We start from the raw sequence: 21,797 nt of genomic DNA on the forward strand, positions 1-21,797 counted from the left end.
AATATGGAACGACCAAGCCGTTCATTCTACACATGGGGAAGAGCGAGGCCTGGAGACTAGCAGGGCAGGGGAGCTCCTCCTGAGCTTCTGGGGTACTCGCGCGTCTCCGACGCAGCAGGGCAACCCCTACTGAGCACTCAGCAGGCCCTCGGGCGGGAGAGGAGGGCTGCGCAGATAGGGCAGCCCGAGGCTCCGCCCCACCCCGCCCCGGCGCCCGCAGGGAGGGCGTGGCTCCGCCTGCGCCTCCTCCGCGCGCCCCAACCCCCGCCCTGCGCGCGCGCCTTGCGGCCCGGGCCTCAGAGCGCGCGCGCCCGGGCCCTGGCCCTGGCCCTGGCCCTGGGGCTAGGCCGCGGTGGCCTGAGGCCTGGCGCGGGGCTGTCGCCCGGTTGGCCTTGGCCTCGCGCCCTCCCCTCTCGCGGTCCCCTTCTCCGCGGGCAAAATCCGAGCGGTGAGGCGCGAGGCCGCGTGACGCGCGCACCTGTCGGGGCGGCTGCCCTGCTGTCGGCCGCCGCGGAAGAGGAGGCGCGGGCCCGGGTCGGTCTCAGGCCCGCGCCGGGAAGCCCGTCCCGCAGCACCGCGCCCCCGCCGCCCGGTCTTTCCCGGAGGAGCGGCCGGCTCTGACAAGCAAGATGAAGTAAGCTGCCACCCCCGCTTGCCGACGGCCGCTGCCTTTCTTAAAGCCTGGCCCGGGAGCTGGGCACGCGTGGTGGCCGGAGCCTCCCGCGATTTGCTCGCAGACCTGGGCGGCCGTCCTGGCGCAGAGTCATCGAGCCCCCACTTCCTGCCCTGCACTGCCGGGGCGGCGGTGCGGTTTGGTGGCGGCTCAGTAGGAGGCAGCGAGGCCTCCGCCAGGGAGCCCCGTGGGCCCACGCGTCCCTTTTCCTAGGTTTCCTGGAACTGAGTTGAAGGATAGTGGGAACTTCCGTGCCTTTCCCCTTGGGATACGCTTAGTCTTTGGCATTAGCCCTCGGGTTTCAAAAGCATTTCCACTACACCAATCCGGTGAATGGTTTTCCAGAAGCAAACATCTCTCTCTGCATCTCTGAAAATCCGCTCACCCAGCCTGAAATGCTTAGCCAGAAATGAGAACTTCTGGATCATAAGTCTGAGATTCTTGCCCACCCCCTCTCCCAACCCTAACAGGCCCATGGCTCATGGAGGGTAGCAGATAAGGGAAAACTGGCGTAGAATAGTCATCTTTTAAATTATGCATTATATCCCTTTAATTTTTCATCAGTATGATTGGATACACTGCCCATGAGTTAGTTGTTCCTTGGCATTTTTTTTTTTTCCGGCTTGAATGGTTAATTGGTTTTACAGCAGTTCCAAGAAGCTAGCAAGAAGGCTTTGGTTCATGATGCCAATGGCTTAATGATGAAAGCTCACATTTCTTGAGTGCTTACTGTATGCCAAGCATCCTGCTAAATGTTGTACGTCGATTATCTTATTTTGCGTTTGTCATGGACTTACTTTCCCATTCTGTGGTTGAAGTAGAGAGGTTAAATAACTTGTCTGAGGTCACAGAAAAGTTTTGAATCCAGAGTTCAATCACTTAGCCCTTTCTCTAGAAACTAGCCCTTGAGGGTTTTCCAGGTTTTAACAGGGCAGCTCAGGCCTAAGCATGATGTCTTAGTTGATTTCCGAAGGGAGGAGCGTGAATCACAATTAGGCCAAGTGGACCTGGGAGGCAGAGGCCACTTCATGGCAGTTAGTGTTCAGAGCAACTTGACCTCATGGAGCAAAGAAATAGCTTGTCTGGCTTAAACCACTCTTGTTCTAGCCCTTTGGAGAAGTAGAACCAATATCTAGTACTACATTTCACATTTTGCCATTTGGGAGGCCAAGGCACGTGGATTGCTTGAGCTCAGGAGTTCGAGACCAGCCTGAGCAAGAGGGAGACCCCATCTCTAAAAATAGCCAGGTGTTGGCTTGGCGCCTGTAGCGCACTGGTTATGGTGCCAGCCACATATACCAAGGCTGGCCAGTTTGAAACCAGCCTAGGCTAGCTAAACAACGACAACTGCAACAAAAAAATAGCCGGGTGTTGTGGCGGGCACCTATAGTCCCAGCTACTTGGGAGACTGAGGCAAGAGAATCACTTAAGCCCAAGGGTCTGAGGTTGCTGTGAGCTGTGACACCACCGCACTCTACCAAGGGCGAAATAGACTCTGTCTCAAAAAAAAAAAAAATAGCCGGGCATTGTGGTGGGCACCTATAGTCTCAGCTGCTCTGGAGGCTGAGGCAAGAGGATCACTTGAGCCCAAGAGGTTTAGGTTGCTGTGAGCTATGATGCCACATCATTCTACCCAGAGTACAGGGTGAGACTCTGTCTCAAAATAACCAAAAAACAAAAACATTTTGGCCATTTGAGGATGCAGTCACACCTTCAAGGTGGGGGGGTTAGAGCCAGACTGCCTATATTAACAACGTATCACTTCTAAGGTACCTGACCTTCAGGAGTTATTTTACCTCTCTGTACCTTGTCTTCCTCCCTACTCATTGCTAAAATGAGGATAATAATAGTACCTACCTCATAGAATTGTGGCAAGAATTAAATGGTAGGAGGCACATGTCAAACTCTTAGCCTAGCAGTGGCATGCAGTTAAATATTCTATAAATAATTCTTTTATTATTATTAGTATTGTTACAAGTGGAAGCTGCCAGGTTGGCCTTGGCCTTGCTTGAAGTTGCCGTTAAAGTTATTCCTTTGTGCCATCATTCATTTGCAGAAATGGCAGTGGTCCTGTGCAAATGGGATTTATTTCTTCATTCAGCAAATATTTATAGAGCCGCCTTCCATATCCCTGGCCCCGTTTTGGATGCTGAGGTACTGCAGAGAGTGAAACATGCAAAAACCACTGTCTTCATTGCCACTTAACATTTCTGTGGGAAAGAGTGGCGGGTCATAAGCCAAATAAATGTAATTATCATACAGCATGCAAGAAGTGATACGGACTCCAGAGAGAAGTCAACCAGGATGGGAGTGGGAGGTTTACAGTTTTGCAGAGAGGTTTGAGAAAGCCTCACCGAGCAGGTGATATTTCAGCAAAGGATTGACGTTAGTGAGGAAGTGAACCATGTGCACATCTGCACAGAGCAGGTGGGGAGTAGGCCACGCAGGAAGAACAGCTGGTGCAAAGGCCCAGCTGGAGGATGGGCGACTGGGGCCTGGAGAGGGGCAGAATGGGAGGAGAAGAGCACGGAGAGGTTACGGAAGGCCAGAGTGCAAGGCCATGTGGACCTCTAAACAGAGGATGACATGGTCCAGCCAACACTATACAAAGGTCACTCTGCTGAGTTGAGGTTCAACTGTACAGAGTCCAGAGGTAGATACAGGAGGACAATTAGGAGGGTCCTACAGTAATCTAGACAGATGATGGTGCCTTCTGTTCTAGATAAATTTCAAAGGTAGGAACTGGGATGTGCTGACAGATCAGATGACCTGAACGCTTAGACGGACAGAGTGGCCCTTCACTGAGAATGGGGAAAGCTGCATTTGAAGTAGGTTGGGAAATAAATCAGTTCAATCTTTTACAAGTCTGGTAAACATCCAACAAATGCCGTTGGAATAGCAGTTGAATGTGTGGGTCTGGAGTTCAGGGGAGAAATCCAGGCTGGAGATGAAGATGCCTGTGTAGGCAGTTGTGTGCTGGCGAATGTTTAACAGCTGACTCTGTAAGGGGTAGGGGTTGGTGGTGAGAAGCCTGATTTAAAATCTTTGCCAGTATCCTTGGTGTCAGCATTCCCACACTGGCCATGTTCAAACACACCTTTATAGAATATCTTCACCTCACAGGTACAGTAGATGGAAACAATGTCAAGAGCATAGATAGGAGTACAATGTAGTCAGATGGTTAGGAAGTGATGAGTTTTGAGTATTACCTGTTTTTATATAATTTAATTATAAATGTGTATAATTCCATTTTAAATAATGACTGTGTTTAACAGCCGGCTTGAAAAATTCCTGGAAATTTAGCATTCGGATCTTGTGTGCAGGTACAAGACGGCTCCAGCATGTTCCTGGTGGTAGCGACCCAGGATTGGGACCTGCAGATGGGAATGGTTTGCTCCTGGTTTGATGCACGTGGCACAGAGGGGCCAGAACAAGAAGGGAGGGGTGCCGGAAAATACTTGGCCGCGTTACTTTGTACCTCAATTTAAAAATGGTATTTTGTTTGAATTCTTGTTTTACTCCCACATGATCTTTTTAAAATTCCAAACTCATGGGTCATGACTTGGAGAAAATTTCCTTTCTTCCACTCTTGTGCACAGAAGGTAGCGTTGTGAAAGGCTGGGTCAGGGGACAGGGTGGCAGCTGCCACTGACCTTTACCTTCTGGCTCCTTTTTCCTACCTCTTGACCACTTGTCTCCTGGGCATGAAAAATTAGAACTGCTTCCTCTAGTGGTTTACCAGAAACTCTCCAGGGCGGGAGCTGTAGCACCGGCTGGGTCTGTCTGCGCTGGGACTGGGCAGGGATAGCCACATGGGGAAGAGACCAGATCTGCTTCTTCCTCTTGGGCAGAAACAGATCGGAACCTGGATTCGGTCCCAAACTTCCTGGCTGGCCAGGCCAGTGTTCCCACCTTCTGGGATGTTAGCAGAGACCTTCTTTAACAGGTGAGTCTCTCTCACAAGGACTGGCAGGAGCCTCCGAGGCATGGAGTTGGGGACGGTGAAGGGTGCTTGGGACTGGGTACCCCATAGTCCAGTCCTAACTCTAAGATGAGCCTGTAGGTCTTTTCCACCTACCTATAGGAGCCCCCAGAGCACAGTATTGTTTAGTGAGTGTATTTCTGGCACGTATTTTGAATAAGAATTGTAAATGAAATTGCAGGCTCCACACACTTCATAGCTTCAAAGAATTTTGTCTTACCTTCAAGCGACACACAGTTGTCAGCTCTTTGGTTCCTATTTTGGCTCTTTCCCTGCCCTGCTCCATCGGTCCAGGGGTAGAAGGTGTAGCAGGGTGGGTGTCTCCTTTCCTTGGTGGACCTAGGCAGGAAAATATCACAGAGATCCTTTACTCAGACTTTCATTTTCAGGATGAGGAAACAGAGGCCCAGCCAGGTTAAATGACTCGTTCCAGGTAATGTGGTTGTGGGGAGGCCCCGGGCAAGATCGCCACATATTTCATTCCCAGTCTCATACCCTGACCTCTCCTACAGCTTCTCAGACTTCTCACTAGAGGTTTTTTCATTGATTTATTTTATTTTGCTTTATTTTATTTTATTTAGTTTGAGACAGTCTCACTTTGTCACCCGTGGTAGAGTGCAGTGGCATCCTAGCTCACAGCAACCTCAAACTTTTGGGCTCACGCTGTCCTCTTGTCTTAGCCTCCCCAGTAGCTGGGAGTACAGGTACCTACCACAACACTCTGCTATTTTTTATTTTTCAGTAGAGATGGGGTCTCACTCTTGCTCAGGTTCTCAAACTCCTGACCTCAGGCAGTCCACCCGCCTCGGCCTCCCAAAGTGCTAGGATTACTGTGCGAGCCATCACACCCCTGCACTTGGCAGTTTGTTTCTCCTTTCAGTTTCCTCAGCGGTGAAATGAGACTCTTCATAGAACCTTTCTCACAAGGATGCTGTGAGGATTGGTGGAGATACTTGGTGAGCAGGTGTCATCAGTAGTTAGTAACCAGTTTTTGCAAATGAAGCCATCTGAGGCTGTTATTGAAATACTTACATCAGGACCTACCCTGAACCTGCTGAATCAAAACTTCTCTCTCCTGGTGAAAGGAGGAGGAGGGTAGGTGTGTGTCTTGATTCGAATATTCCGTTGCTTTAGAACTCTGCTTGGTATTCTGGAGTCTCGGTACTCACAGTATGCTCTTTGGAGCAACTATCAGCACCATAGACCCTTCCTTGGTCTTCTGCATCAGAATCTGTAAAACAGAACCCCATGAAATTCAAATGCATTATCAAGTTTGAAAAGCACTGTTAAGGTTAAGAAGCTTGCTGATAAAACCAAATGTACAACATACTACCCACACCCATTTAAGAAAGAGTTGTTTTGCAACCACAGAGTAAGCAACCATTTTGAAATACCTGATACCCTGGATTTGTTTAAAGGAGTGCTGGGAACATAAATCGGGAGATAAGTAATGGAAGCTAACCTAGAACTGGGGATCTGGAGCAGGACTGGTCAGGGAGGGTTGCCATGAGATTTCGGAGTCAGGAGTAATCAGAGGAGTCATTTTGGGCCAGGCAGCTACACAGCACAGTTGTCTGTGGTCTGGGGTGAGGTGCTGGCCCCTAAGGCCCCCTACCTGCCTGTCCTGGCACTCTGAGGTGCCTGGGCTCCTTCTCTTGTTCCAGGCACATCCAGAGCCCCGGCTTCCAGGCTCCATCAGCAGCTCTGAGATGCAGCTGCCAGCTGGCCGCTCCCCCTTCTCCAGGCTGTTCTCTGGGCTTCAGGTTTCTCACTGCCTCACTCCCGCGCTGACCTTGCAGCTCTTCCTTCCCTCCGACACAGTGATTACCAGTTGAGAAAAATGCTTCAAGGACCAAGGACAGGGATTGGAAAGCAGAAAAAAATAGAAGGGTCTTGTGGCCCCTTCATGTATTTGGGGGTGAGTGCAGATGAAAAGAGGGTGGGGGAGGAAGTCTGGAGAGCCCCTCCAGGTCGCGCTCCAGTGATGGAAATGTCAGGTGTCCTGTAGGCACTGTCGCACACACTGTAGTTAGGTCCTCATCTTGGTGCCAGGGCCCCCTTGGGGGTGGATCTGGAGAGAAATTAGAAGAGGCAAGGGAGAGGTAGGGCAAGGAGGTCTGATGGCAGGTCCAGAGATTCAGTCCACTTATATTACGGTGTGGTGGGGAGAAGGTAAGCCAACCATTCTGTGGCGTCTTTTGTTAATATGAGTCCTATTATCTCTTTAAAACTCAGTTTCCCGGCTCAGTGCCCATAGCTCAGTGGTTAGGGCACCAGCCACATACACCAGGGCTGGCAGGTTTGAACCTAGCCTGGGCCAGCTAAACAACAATGACAACTGCAATAAAAAAATAGCTGGGTGTTGTGGCGGGTACCTGTAGTCCCAGCTACTTGGGAGGCTGAGGCAAGAGAATCGCTTAAGCCCAAGAGTTTGAGGTTGCTGTGTGCTGTGACTCCACGGCACTCTACCAAGGGCAATACAGGGAGACTCTGTCTCAAAAAAAAAAAAAAAACAAATAATACTCAGTTTCCCTATTTGCATTCCAGATTGCAGCCTCCTAAGATTGTTGGAGATTTTGTTAATCCTGTATCTACTAGGATGCCTGGCACGTAATAGGTGCTCAACCTGTAATCTTAGTTCCTTCTTCTCTACTCCACTCCTGGGTGGGGCCCAAATTCCACTGTCTTCTTTTTTTTTTTTTTAATTTTAAGTAAATTTACTTCAGGTTAATGTGAAGGTACAAGCAACCAGGTCAAAATAATTGATTTTGTTAGGTAGAGTTTGTCTCCTGGTTATGTACTCAAAAGGTACTCAAACTCCCACCCCATGTGCATTCAGTGAGAGCACCCCAAACTCTTCCCCCTCCCTCGATACCCCTCATCCCAACTTAAATTGAAATGAGCTTTTCTCCTATTTGGGCATGCATTGAGTCACCTGCTGGCTTCATATTACTATTGAGTATATTGGATATTTGCTTTTCAATTCTTGTGATACTTACTAACAAGAATGTGTTTCAACTCCATCTACAATATTACAAAAGATGTAAAGTCACCATCTTTTTTATGGCTTAATAGTATTCTGTGGTGTGCATGTAGCATAGTTTGTTAATCCATTCCTGAGTTGTAGGGATTTTAGGTTGTTTCCACATCCTGGCGATTGTAAATTGAGCTCCACTGTCTATCTGATGGCCTTCTTCCTCACTTCTGCCCTTCTCTCACAGCCCTCGCCTTGGTGGGAAACTGAACTGCAGGGCTGTGGAGTAGGAATTCAGCGCAGTAAACCCTATAAACTGCATCAGAACAGAAAGCCAGAAAAAAACAAGTTCTCTAGTATGTGTATGACCTGACCGAGGCCCCTGCAGCAGCTGCCTCGACCTGGACATTAGCCAGCAGTGGGCTTACTTGGGGGCTGTAGCATGCAATTGCAGCCTGCGTAGCTCAGGAGCCAGGGGTCTATTGTCAGTCCAGCTCCCCACTTCCTCATCACGGGACTGTCATCTGTCTGAACCTCAGCTTTGTAAAAGAGGGGGCTGTGATAGGAGCTACCCCATGTGGTTCTGTTTGGGATTCTTGTCTGGATTCAGTGAGAGCTAATGAACATAAATACTTGTATTTGGCACATACTAACATTAAGTGTTTGCTGCTATTATGAATATATTTGAGGTGGCTTCCAGCTGATGATAGCTACAGCTTCATACTGCTTAATAGGTGGTGGGCACTGTCTTAAGTATAATCTAAACATTAACTCATTTTATCCTTATAACAACTCTTATGTAGGTGTCATTCTTACCCCCATTTCAAATGAGAAAACTGAGGTACAGCCAGGTTGAATAATTGTCCCATTACTAAGGGGTTGAGCTGGGATTCAAAGCCAGGCAGCTGGTTCCACAGTGTGTTTGTAATTGCTTTGCTGTAGTAAGTCTTAGTCTTGGAGATTTTGTACTTGGAACCTAGTACATGTGGGTAAAAGGAGAGCGAGAGGTGAGATGAGGTGATCGTATCCTCTCACAGGGCCAGCTGTCATCTGTGGCCTGCCCTGCTGGTCCTGGTGACCTGTGCTGCCCCTGGATGAGATTGGCCTTGTCATAGAATGGTCAGCTCCACTCCCAGCCTTGTGGGCCTCCCTGGTGGCTTGTGCCACTTTCCTGTGCCCCTGGCAGCAAGTGGTCACATCTAGCAAGTGGCCTACAACCTCCCCAGGCACTGTCCTTGTTTGCAAGGCAGGCTCCATACTCACTGACTTCCTGGCACAGCTGCCCAGGATGGGAGAGCTATGGGCCTGTGACATTTTCTCAAGAAACATGTGGCTGTCTCTTGCCAGGCAGGAAATATGTGATGCCCAGGAAATGTATTTGTTCTGTGTCACAGCCACCAGAAGCATGTCTGATACTTCCTCCTTCCTTGTCTGTCTTTCTGTGCACCCCAGGCACCCAGGCATTTGGAAGATGCTCACAGTGGCGGTGAGCGTGGCCCTTCTGGGCTGCCTGCAGGCCCAGCAGCCCCAGGGACATGTTTCCGTAATCCTGCTGGGAGCAACTGGAGACTTGGCCAAGAAGTACTTATGGCAGGGGCTTTTCCATCTCTACCTGGATGAGGCAGGGAAGGGCCACCGTTTTAGCTTTCATGGGGCTGCCCTGACGGCCCCCAAGCAGGGCCAAGAGCTCATGGCCAAGGCCCTGGAAACCCTTTCCTGTCCCAAGGACGTGGCACCCAGTCACTGTGCTGAACGCAAAGATCAGTTCCTGCAGCTGAGCCAGTACCGCCAGCTGAAGACGGCTGAGGACTACCGGGCTCTGAGCAAGGACATTGAGGCACAGATCCAGCACGAAGGCCTCCAGGAGGCTGGCAGGATTTTCTACTTCTCTGTGCCACCCTTCGCCTATGTAGACATTGCCCGTAATATCAACAGCAGCTGCCGCCCAGGCCCAGGCGCCTGGCTGCGCGTGGTCCTTGAGAAACCCTTTGGCCATGACCACCACTCAGCCCAGCAGCTAGCCACAGAGCTCGGGAGCTTTTTCCAGGAGGAGGAGATGTACCGGGTGGACCATTACCTGGGCAAGCAGGTGAGCATCAGCTTGGAGCCTACCAGTGTTGGGGTTAGCTGGGTGCCAGTGGACCCCATCAAGAGAGCCACACCACCAAGGGTGGAATTAGGCCTAAAGGCATAGTGAAATCTGTGCTCCCGTGGCCTCCTTGAAGGTGAGCAGGAGGCAAGGGTCAAAGGAAAAGGAGTGAGTAGGTGAGCGGAGCAGGACTGTGATCCTTGTCTGTGCATCTAGCCTCTCCTGTTCTCTGTAGATCCTTGGTTCTCTTTGTTTCCCAGCCAGGGTCTGAGCTCTGAGGTCTCAGCACTACCCTGTATCCTCTCCACATGTGGTCCAGGGATTCTGGTGTCTGCAGGCAGCTTCCAGTTATATATGCTGTAGGAATTCAAATTAGCTTTCTTATTCTGCACCCACCTGCCCTTTTTCAAAGTCTTCCCAAGTTCTCTTTTGAGCCACAGGCTGGTAACAAGATCTTTAAAACCAAGTTGGGAGCAGTGGGACTCTTAAGGCTATGCTTTTTAGCCAGGCCTGGGACAGGAGCATGGGGCTGACCTCTTGAGTGATGCAGGTCGCTGGCCGGTTCACTTGCACATTGCTCAGAGGCCCTTCTGGGCAACCAGTGCCAGAAACCCCTGCAGAGAGTATACCAGCAGCTGTGTTCTTGGGTCCAGAGGCTGGGGAGCCCAGGGCCATGTGGCTACAGAGAGTTGTCGAGGACAGAGGCATCATGTTCTATCCCACCCAGTTTAGTGGTGCTCTGAGCAGTGCCAGTCCTGGGGAAGTTGTCACTTGGTTATGGCAAAATGAGAACAAATACTGAATGAGTTCAGCTTGAAACATCTCATGCTATGTTTTTGGTGTTACCTTAATTTTATTAAACGTTAATAAGAACAGGAGATGGGCAATTTAAAATATTTTCTTTCTTGGCAAAGTCGGTAACCTCATGGAGGTCTCTGGAAAGCTTTGGGAGTCCTTCCCTGGGCTGTGAAACCCTGAGGTCTGGGAACTATTGCTCAGAGAGCGCCTTCTCCTCTGCGGAGGGAATAGAGACGTTTGCAGCCCTTCAAGGCTGGGCTCTCTCTTCACTGAGAAGAACCCACAGTACACAGTCCTCTTCCCTGACAGGCCGTGGCTCAGATCCTGCCTTTCCGAGACCAGAACCGCAAGGCCTTGGACAGCCTCTGGAACCGGCACCACGTGGAGCGGGTGGAGATCGTTGTGAAGGAGAGTGTGGACGCAGCAGGTGCGTGCGTGAGTGGTTCTTGCATGCCTGCTGTCTGCGGCGAGGCATTGGGCCCTGCAGGGCCAGGGCCTTGGCCAGGCCTCTGTGCCTTGGCCAGTGATTCTCAGAGGGAAGTTTCCTGCTGGTATGTGGTTTCCCTCTAGGGCCTGCTGTGTGCCCGGCTCTGAACCAGGCTAAAGCTCAGGGTGCCTGCTGGCAAAGCCCAAATAGCCATGGCTGCCTGTGGGGGGCATGTGGCCCCATGAAATAACCTGGCGCAGATGCAGGGAGCGGTTGGCAGTCGGTGCTAAAAGTGACCCTGCGTTTCCCATGAGTGTGGTGGGGACCATCAGAGCCATGTGAGGCCTTCTCTGAGTTTTGTACTTGCAGGAGCTCCTACCTGGGGTGCCCCCCTTGTTCCCACATTCCCCTCACCCACCCTCTCTGCCTTGTGTTACCCTTGACTTGTCCTTGTCCGGTCTGCCTCTCCCACCAGCTGGGTTCCAGGAAGGAACCTCCTCCTCGGCACCTACCCTACACCTCAGAAGTATGGAATAAACTCAGAAGGAACACCACGGCCCAGCATCAGGCTGTGTCTGCACCTCACTTCCCTCATCTGTGAGGCGAGCAGGTTGTGTGTGTGATGACAGCTAAGGGCCTTCCAAGCTCTGGCATTCAGGATGTCACACGTTTCTGAGCAGTGACTGTGTATATGTAAAGCATTGGTTCTTAATAGTGATGAAAGCTAATTCTTACCATGTACTAAATCCCCTGGCAGCTGTGTGAGGTGGGCTCCACCCGCGGAAGAGCTTTGTGGTGGAGACAGTGGTGGAGCCTGACCCTGGGGCAGCAGTCTGGCCTCAGCACCCAGGCTCAGCACAGCTGGGTGGTCCTGCCAGCACAGTGTTAGTGTCCCCCTCATCCCAGAAAGCTGTGACTGCTTTCTGCAGCTGCAGTGGGAGCAGTGGAGGCCGTGGCCCCACGCCCACCCCACCGTGTGCACCTGGCCTGGGGGGAGGGCCCAGAGCCCTCAGACCCAGGGGCACTAGGAGGTCGGTCTCTTTCTCTTCTTCTCTTTTTTTTTTTTTTTTTGAGATGGAGCCTCAAGCTGTCTCCCCCTGGGTAGAGTGCCGTGGCATCACAGCTCACAGCAACCTCCAATTCCTGGGCTCAAGCGAGTCTCCTGCCTCAGCCTCCCAAGTAGCTGGGACTATAGGTGCCTGCCATAACGCCTGGCTATTTTTTTTGGTTGCAGTCATCATTTGGCGGACCCGGGCTGGATTCATACTTGCCACCTTAGGTGTACATGACTGGCACCTTAGCCACTTGAGCCACAGGCTCCTAGCCCTCTTTTTCTCTTTAACTCATTTTTTCTCTTTGCCATTTTCTTTTTCTTTCTTTTCCCCTTGTTGACTCTCTTCAGCTTTCTCTGTTTTCCTCTTTGAATGTATTTAGTAGAAGCTCTCTGCAGGGCTGAAGCGCTGCGGTGAGATCTCAGGTGTAGCCTCTGTCCCCTGATTCTGCACAGATTCTCTGAATCAGAAGGGGTGACAATATGATCACACTCTGACGGTGACACTGAGTCCTAGGCGGGCAGTGCTTTGGGGGGCAGGCGGCCAGGCAGGACTTCCTGAGCCAGGCCTTGAACGTGGCCATGCTGGAGAAGGGTCTGGCTTCTCCACTCAGAACCCGCATTGGAAGAGAGGTCCTGTCCCCCAGCAGCTAGCCTTGGGGGAACCCTCCCACAGCCCTTCTTGGTCTCCTGTCCTGGTCCTCAGCAAGGGCCCAGGCCATGGGTCTCCTCCTGTGCTTGAGTGTCTGATGTCCCTCTAGGCCTGTGCGCTGCTCCTTGTCCTTGCTTTGTCTGCAGAGAGATGAGCTACAGACAGGGGCAGAGCCTGGAGCAGAAAGGGAGTGTGGCCCTGCCTCCCTGCTATGGGCCAGTGGCGGCCACCTGCACCTCTCTCTGCCTATTCATGGGAACCATGGACTGCTCTCTGCCTCTCTTCCTGTGCCCACCCTGGGATTAAGAAGACCCATAATGTTCAGTTACCCATTGGCACAATCACCTCTTATTTCTCCCAACCCTCCCACCCCATTTCCTTCTAGGCATCTCATGTCATTTGCGGGATTTTGGTAAGGCCCCTGTGGAGGCAGGGGCTAGGGAGACTGCAGACCTGATTATTCCAAGAAAGGCACCTTTGGCTTTTAGGGAAAGAATAGCAAAGACAAGGCAGAAAGGCAGAAGCCTGGGAAGGTCTGTTTGCTATTTGAACACAATGGCTGGGGCTGGCTATCCCCAAGGTCGGGGAGGGAAAGGCATCTGGGGTTCTGTCTTCAAGGCTGCTGTGTGGGTTCTGAGTTGTGGGGCTCTGAGGGGTAGGGTCACACTGCCCCTGCCCCTCAGCCCCAGGGCACAAAGCCTTTCCACTCAGCTGGGTTCTGTGCCTTTAGCCCAGAGGCAAAGGGCATCCAGGCAGAGGACAGGCAGCAGAGAGCCTGCCTGTCCTGAGGGCTTACAACTAGTGAAGGTGTCTCCAAGGTGGGCTAGTTCAGCTCGGCGTCCTTGTCAGAGTGGTCAACAGGACTGCATTTGTCCTGAGATTTGGGTTTCCCTGGGTGGCCTGTTTGCCTGCCAGTTGTGTACACTGGCCCAGAATGGCTGGTAATAAGGGGTGACTACCTGCCACTGTGCCCCCCCCCCCAGTAGTGGGGCCTTCGGACATGGTGGGCACTTGGCAAGAGAATGAGTGTGTCTATGTGCCAGAGGACACGCCTTTGTCTGTATCCCGAGAAGGTAGTCTGGTGCATTGCTGGTGGCTTAAGCACTGCTCCAGACTGTCAGGGGACCCCCTGTCTGGGGTTCAGGCTAGAGAGAAAGAACAGGAGCTGCAGTCCTACAACACACCCCAGCACAGCCAGGAGCGCTGTACCCAGCAAGTCCGTGTAGGGGGAGCAGGCTGAAGCAGAGACTGCCCTTCTGGCAGCCTCTGTGGTGGGCCAGAGTGGGCAGAGCATTTCCACCACAGGATTCGGAGCCCTGCAGTCTGACCATTAAGCAGGACAAAGTACACAAGCCCTTCTCCCTCCATTCCCCCAGCCCTCCCTCTCTGACCCTGCCCAGTGGTCTGGCAGATCCCCCAGCTGGCATACTGCCCTGCAGCTGTGCACCCCTGGCTGACTCCTGTGCAGGGGTAGCCCTGGACCAACCAGGCACCCGCTGGCAGCTCAGACCACCACCCTGGGTGCTGGGAAGGGAAGGGGCTACAAGCCAGGCCTGGGAAATGGAGCCTTCCTGGTCCAGAGATGCTGTAGACTCTGGGACGGGGACTTCTGAGCTGCAAGGTCATTTGAACATCTTACCCCACCCCCATTCACAAATGGGTGGAAGCTGCTTCCCTGGCTCCCTCCCTCTATGGCTGAGGTTTGGGGGTTTTTTTGGGTTTTTTTTTTTTTTTTTGCTGCAGCCTCTGGCCCAGAGGAGTTTGCTGCAGAGTCAAGGCTGCTGCACAGGCCGGAGGGGGGAGGAAAGGAAGAAGTGATCCAGCACTTAGCTCCCTCTCAGTCTAACCTGGGGTGTTCTTCCCAGGAGTCCCCATCCAGTGAGCCCCTGGGAGTCACAGATACCCTGGGTACCCTGACTAGGGTTTCCTGAAGCAGCAGCATGCACCATAGAAGGACGGTCACTTTGCCTCTATGAGGAGATGACCCTGGCTGGCCCTCCTCATGGCAATGGGAAAGGCTCTGTAGGCAGGAGGGACCTTGCCATTAACGGGCAAGTGTTGAGCTGTCTGGGTCGGGCTACCTCTTCTGGGAGTGCTGGAATTGGAACCAAGGTCTCCGGCAGCTCTGACCACCTTGCGGCACAGCCTCCCAGTCTGGCCAGGCTGTCAGCAGTTGGCATTCCTAGCAGAATGTGCTCAAAAACAGTCTCTCTGCTGCCTTAGTTTCCCCTCTGGGAATGAGGGAGAGCTCCTGAGGGCAGCTGTGTGTGGGAGGGTCCCTCTCTGGACACTGGGGAAAGGAGCCTGGTGCCTGTTCACCTCTGGGGGTTGGAGTGACTGCTCAGTGCTTCTCACCAAGGGACCAAGGCAGCCAGGGTCCTCCCAGGCACACACCAGCTGCCCTGCCCTCCATCCCAGGCTGCCAGCAGGGGCTGGGAGCTCGCTCAGCAGGGCTAGCTCCCCTTCCCGCCCCATCTGCAGAGCTATCTGCAAGGCGAGCCTAGGGCAGCTGCCTGGCCTCCTGTCCAGAGAGCATGCCAGACAGCCGGCCGGCCAGTGCACCCGTGCTCTCCTTGGCCCTCACCTCTTTTTATTTTTAGTAATCCCAGAAGGTGTTGGTAGGGATTGCAGCTGGCTTTTAGTTATTATTCTTTTGCTTTAAAAAAAAAATCTGTTTTTGCTGAAAAAACCTGGATCTCCTATATTGTAGAGGCAATGAGGAGGGGGTTTGTGGTCCTGGTTCTGAAGGCTGTGACCTTCAGCATAGCTCCATATAATGCTGATAACCTCTCGGGGTGGTTTTAAGGATTAAGTCAGATAATGTACACGGAAATACTTTACAAATGGAAATGTTGTTCCCCTTCCAAGTTTGCAAGGAGAGGTAGCCGGCAATGTTCTTACAGCGACTCTGAGTTCTATGTGATTTATATTGGATTATTATATATAGACCTGTCATGGTGTGTAATACTCTTTTATGTCTCTGCTTCACCTAATATTTCTCTCTCACACACACTTTTAATATACATATTTAAAATTCATACCGCACAATATATGGTATAAATTCTGTTACTAAGCATTTTGGTTGTTTCTAGTTTTTTGCTATTTTAAATGATATTTTTTGTGATTTTTTTTAAAAATTGAGATATAATTCATGTATCATCAAATTTACCCTTTTACAGTATAACATTCTACAGTTTATAGTATATTCAGGAAGTTATACACCCACTAATTCTAGAACATTTATGAGCATTAAAAAAATAATCTTCCCTGTAAGGATACTTTTGCAGTGGAATTTCTAGGCCAAAGGGTAAACAGTGCTTTCTAGCTGAGCCCTGTGACCAGGGGGCAGACAAGAGGGTCTTCTTACTTTGCCATACTTGGCTGTGAACCAGCTCTGGATTTGCACAGATTGGGGTCACGTTTACGGGGGGTCTTTCTTCTGATTGTCCTGCCTGGTTGTGCTTCTTAAATCCTTTTCATGTACTGATGGGTTTTAACCCTCAACTTTCAGCCTAGGAAAAGATACCAGGAGCCAATATAGATCATTTTAAGGAAAAAACGGTCTATAATAACTGGCAGTCACTAGAAAAAAATCAACACTTTGGACATCACTTCCTGTCCAGGTGTGGCCTCTTCCCCAAGGCCTGGCCACTGCTCTTAAAATCTGAAGACAGCTGACCAGAAGAGGAGCAAGGTCCATAAATCTATGGCTGTGTTAAGCACAGGCGCACCCCCTGAAGCTTGAAATTAAGGAATAAAGGAAGCAGTCTTTTACTCAGCGGGTAGTAAACCCGCATAATGCATTCTTCCTGAGAATTGAGAAAGGATAAAAATAGGAAAAGGGCCACTTAGGGATTTGCCAAATTAATGAATAGTAAGCAGATAACCAGGCTTTTAAAGACTCCATTGCCATCTCTCCATCAAAAATTCATCTGTTTTTAAAGCTTTAGCTATCCTCTTTCTATGTAGATCTGCTGTAATTCATTGATTCTAAAGCACACGTCTTTCACCTCTGGACCTCTGTGAAGTCAGGTTTACCCTTGATGGGGGGCCATGGTGGAACAGGTGGGCCCATTTGTACTGCTTGTAGGACATCGATGTTTTCACCCTTGATGGTATTTTAGGTTTAAGGAAATCTCGTTTTATCTCCAGCCTCCATGGTCTCTCCAAGCCCTAGTCTTACACACGTAGCTGTCTTTGAGCTATTTTCCTGGAATGTTACATCATTACTTCAGATTCAGCAGATTTAGAACTCAAACTGTTACAGCCCAACCAGATTCATTTCCTGCTGCTCAAGAGGAAGCCAATACCCTGAGACAGCAGGGGTCACGGTGGAGGAAGGGTTTAATGTCCTGGGCGCCATGCAAAGAGACAGGGCGCCAGGCGCTGTGGCGGGCGCCTGTAGTCCCAGCTACTTGGGAGGTTGAGGCAGGAGACTCGCTTGAGCCCAGGAGTTGGAGGTTGCTGTGAGTGTGATGCCATGGCACTCTACCCAGGGGGATAGCTTGAGGCTCCGTCTCAAAAAAAACAAAAAGACAGGAGGATCCTTAAATCCGTCTCTCTGAGAATTTGGTAGCCGGGGTTTTTAAAGATAGTTTGGCAGGCACAGGGATAGGAAATTGGGTCTGCAGCTGTGGATGAACACAGAAATTGTCTTCTTGTGCTGTGTCAGTGCAAGTCCAGCTGAGTTAGTTCCTTGGCATGGGCCACTGTTCTGGCTGGGTCATTTGGTCCACATGAATGCAGGGTCTGAAAGGGTATCTCAAAAACCAGCCTTAGGTTCCACAAGGGTGGTGTTTGCTACAGGAGCAGTGAAGAAAGCCAAGAATCTTCATGACTCCCAGCTATGTTTGATTCCTGGGGTGGGAAGCAATTGTAGAAAGCAAGTGAGGGAACAAGGGCTGGTTGTATGTGTGTCTGTTTCCACTGTGCCTGTGCCTTTGCAGAGGTCAAACTCCTACTACAGTTCCCACCTTACGGCCTTTCATCTTATAAAGGGCAGTCTCAAAAACATCATTGCCTTTTCTCATGAAATACCAGCTACTTTGATTAACTTATTTATGTCCAAAGAAGTGTTCTGAGTGGCGTGGCTGGTAACCCCTTTTGTACAGTCCCTAATCAACAGCAGACCGTGCCAGCTGTCATTTACGAGTGCTTCCTCTTGCTCCACCCCCGGCATGTGTATGAACTACCAGGGAGGTACCGGGATTCTTGATTATTGCCCTTTCATACATGAGGTAGCGTCCCTTGCTGAAGGTCACAGGGCAGAAAGACGGCAGAGCCTGGCTTCAGGGACCACACTCCGACCATGACTCTGTACCACCATTCGTGCATCCAGCCGACCACCAGCAGGTTTCTGTCTACCTACTAAACAACGCCTGTGCATTTCGCTGTTAGTGCCTGGTTGATTGTGTCACCACTGACCCATCTCTGTCAGTTCATCTCTCGGACCTCAGATGGCTTCATTTTCCCAAAGTGCCTCTTTGCAGTTCCACTTCCGTGCTCTAAAACTTTTTTTTTAAGTTTTATTGAGATAAAACTCACATGCTATAAAGTTCACCTATTTAAAGTAGATTATCCAGTGGGTTTTAGTCTCTTCACAAAGTTGTGCGTCCATTCCAATTTTAGAATATTTTCATCACTAAAAAAAAAACCCCAAACCCTTATAGCCCTGAGTTGTCACCCCCCAAGTTCCCTCTGTCCCAGCCCCTGGCAACCACCAGTGTACATTCTCTCTGTAGATTTGCCTCTCCTGGACATTTTGCATAAATGGGATCTTACAGTATGTAGACTTTTGTGTTTGGCTTATTAGGACTTGGTATGGTATTTTTAAAGTTCATCCATGTTGTAGCGTGTATCAGGACTTCATTATACTTTCTGTCGCTGAGTGATATTTCACTGTATGCATATGCTATGTTTCATTTATCTAGTCAGCAGCTTATGGGCATTTGGGTATCTACATTTTGGCAGTTACGAATAATGTCGCAATGAACAAGTTTTCAAACGGCTATACGTTTTTATTTCTCTTGAGTATAAACCTGGGAGCGGAATTGCTAGATCCTAACTCTGTTTGACTGAAGCCAAGAAGTCTTAATAACTCCTTCATTCCTCAGTCTAGTTTCCAAGGCCCTTTCCCTCTATTCAGTGCCTGTGATTCTGTGTCACAGGGTGCTCCTGCCGGCCGCACCCCATGGGAGCCTGAACTTGTGAGGAGCCCCTGCTGTGTGGCTCCTGCTGGCCGCACCCCATGGGAGCCTGAACTTGTGAGGAGCCCCTGCTGTGTGGCTCCTGCTGGCCACCCAGCTAGGATGTGGCCCAGGGGCAGAGTCAGCCCACACACACATTACTTTGAGACACACAGCATTTTAAAACACCTGAATTATTCATGCACATTTAAGGATCAAGAGATTATACTTTAAGGATGCAAATTTTTGCATTCTTCTGAAAAATTGGAAGATTTGGTCACCATGTGCCCACACTCCGCAGAGTTCACTATTCCTTTGTACAGTGGAGTTAGTAGAAGTTAAGAGGGAGATGTCTTGGTGGTAAGGATTGCAAGCTCTGGGGCCCACTGCCTGATTACGAATCTCATTTTTACCTCTTTACCAGTTGTGTGACCTTGGGCAAGTTACCTAACTCTCTGAACCTCATGCTCCTTACATTTAAAAAAAATGAGGGTGTTAGTAGATCTTGCTTATATAAATGGATTAACATAATACAATGTTATTATCATTATTATCTTTTTCTTGATGTCTTCTCAACAACATCATAAGAACTTTGAAGACCAGAACCCATGGGGCGAGGGGAGCTCAGCCGTTGTTTCCCTCCCCAGGTCTGCAGTTGCCATGTTGGGTGCACGGTCCAGTTGGGGTGGATCGTCCTGCTCCTTTCAGGGCTGACCATCCCTGGCCATAGCTGTGCCTTCAAGTTCTGGTTGAGAACTAAGCAGTCAGATTTCTCTCGGGAGTGAGGGCACCTTCCTACCAGCAGCTGCCAGCTCCATTTCTTGCCGCTCCACACTGCTGCTACTGTTGGGAACGGCATGCTGGGCTGAATTGGGGGCAGTTTGCTCCACCAGCTTTGGCCTGGTCCTCCTCACAGTGCAGCAGCCTGAGGGAGCCCAGTGCCAGCCCCTTCAGGGAAGGTGGCCCAGGTCTGGTGCCCAGGACCCAGGGTGGCCACTGTAAAGGAGTATGATGGTCCCTTCTTCAGGTCTGAACTAGGATCCATTATTTTTTTTAATCTGTTTTGGTTTTTTTTTTTTCCTTTTACCATATTCACAGAGTTGTACATCTGTCACTACCACCAATTTTAGAATGCTGTCATTATCCTCAAAAGAAATCCTATACCATTTAACTGTCATCCCCAATTCTCCCATCTGTTTCCTTAGTCCTAGGAAAATACCAGCCCACTTTGTATCTTCGTAGATTTGCCTATTCTGATCATTTCATATACATGGAATCATATAATGTGTGGCCTTTTGTGACCACCTTACTTCACTTAACGTACCCATGGGAAATAATGTTTGTCTACACAAAAACTTGTACAAGACCGTTCATAGCAACACTATTTGAAATAGCAGAAAAACTGGAGGTGACCCAAAGGTCAACTAACTGTTGAAAGGATAAAACAAAATGTGGCATATCCATACATCAGAAGATTATTTGCCAATAAAAATGAATGAAGGACTGATACAGGTATGACATAGATAAGCCTTGAAACATTACTTTTTATCTCTTTGAATTTTTTTTTTTTTTTTTTTTTGAGACGGAGCCTCAAGCTATCCCCCTGGGTAGAGTGCCATGGCATCTCACTCACAGCAACCTCCAACTCCTGGGCTCAAGCGAGTCTCCTGCCTCAGCCTCCCAAGTAGCTGGGACTACAGGCGCACGCCACAACACCTGGCCATTTTTTGGTTGCAGCCATCATTGTTGTTTGGCGGGTCCGGGCTGGGGATTCGAACCCGCCACCTTAGGTGTATGTGGCTGGTGCCTTAACTGCTTGAGCCACAGGCGCCGAGCCTATCTCTTTGAATTAAATATGAACTAGATACTGGGTAAAACTAATGTTTAAACAATGCCCATCAGGCTGGGTGCACTGGTGCATGTCTATAATCCTGGCACTCTGGGAGGCTGAGATGGAAGGATCACTTGAACCCTGAGCGAGAGTGAGACCCCATCTCTCCTAAAAAGAAAAAAAAAGAAAAAATTAGCTGGGCCAGCTACTTGGGATGCTCAGGCAGGAGAATCACTTGAGCCTAGGAGTCTGAAGTTGCTGTGAGCAAGGCTGATTCCCAGGCACTCCAGCCTGGGCAACAGAGCAAGATTCTGTCTCAAAAACTAAAATAGAATAAAATAAAATAATACATGTCATAGATTATATATGTATTATAACGAACACTGATGTGCCTACCACCCAGTTTTTAAAAAAGAACATCATCTCCTGTGTGTCCCTCCCGAAATGCTATCTCATTTCTTCTTTACTGTTCCAAATTTTGGGGAGATTATGTCTTTACTTCTCTATATTGTTTTTATATCTGTCCGAATCTCTAAATTATCTGTTATTTAATTTTGAAGAAGAGTCATCCTGTCAGCGTCCGAGTGCGGATCTGTCTGTCTCTATCCTGCGTTTGGGGTAATTGATTGAGACCTGCCTTCCTCACCTGTTTCTAATCTGTAAAACACATCTATTGACATTCTAATTTCCAGCTGTGTTCTTCCTTCATTAGCGTTCTGTTTATCCTGGTTATTTTATATCCTATTTTCAAATTAATTTTTAATTCAGCAAGGTAATCATGTTTCTCTCTCACAACACATTTTTGAGATTTGTCCACGATGACACGTGTGTCTGTGGTCTCTCTGCTGTCAAGTGTCTTGAGTGTGGCACTGTGTTAGGAGCCGGGGACCCAGCATTGGGAAGATAGACACAGGGCCTGTTCTGATGGCGCTGCAGTCGAGCAGGGAAGAGAGAAACAGGCACTACATTATAGTTGCGTGGGCTGGGAGCTGAGCCCGTAGGGCTGAGCAGAAGGACTTAGCTGGGTGAGTGATGCACACAGAAGCGTCTGAGAGAGGGTCGTCCATCATGTCAGGCTCTCCGTGTGTAGTGGCGTGGATGGATTTGGTGTTTGCAAGTCAATGGCATGTGACCA

General features: G+C 49.9%; 1 protein-coding gene across 10 annotated transcripts in view; it reads left to right on the plus strand.

Annotated features, from left to right (window-relative positions):
• Positions 1-360: 360 nt before the first annotated feature.
• H6PD (hexose-6-phosphate dehydrogenase/glucose 1-dehydrogenase) overlaps positions 361-21,797 on the plus strand; it is a 31,191-nt gene continuing 9,754 nt past the window's right edge. The window contains exons 1-7 of one of the 10 annotated variants that reach the window (XM_023515194.1): positions 3,155-3,501; positions 3,997-4,166; positions 4,525-4,619; positions 5,045-5,088; positions 5,536-5,750; positions 9,082-9,718; positions 10,826-10,943. In XM_023515194.1, coding sequence (XP_023370962.1) covers positions 5,653-5,750; positions 9,082-9,718; positions 10,826-10,943 — 853 coding nt within the window. In that variant the 5' untranslated portion in view covers positions 3,155-3,501; positions 3,997-4,166; positions 4,525-4,619; positions 5,045-5,088; positions 5,536-5,652. The other 9 variants (XM_023515196.1, XM_023515195.1, XM_023515193.1 and 6 more) reach the window with 9 other exon arrangements.

Source organism: Otolemur garnettii, unplaced genomic scaffold (assembly GCF_000181295.1).
Source record: "Otolemur garnettii isolate 467f Iridium unplaced genomic scaffold, OtoGar3 scaffold00067, whole genome shotgun sequence".
In the NCBI taxonomy this organism is placed as follows: domain Eukaryota; kingdom Metazoa; phylum Chordata; class Mammalia; order Primates; family Galagidae; genus Otolemur; species Otolemur garnettii.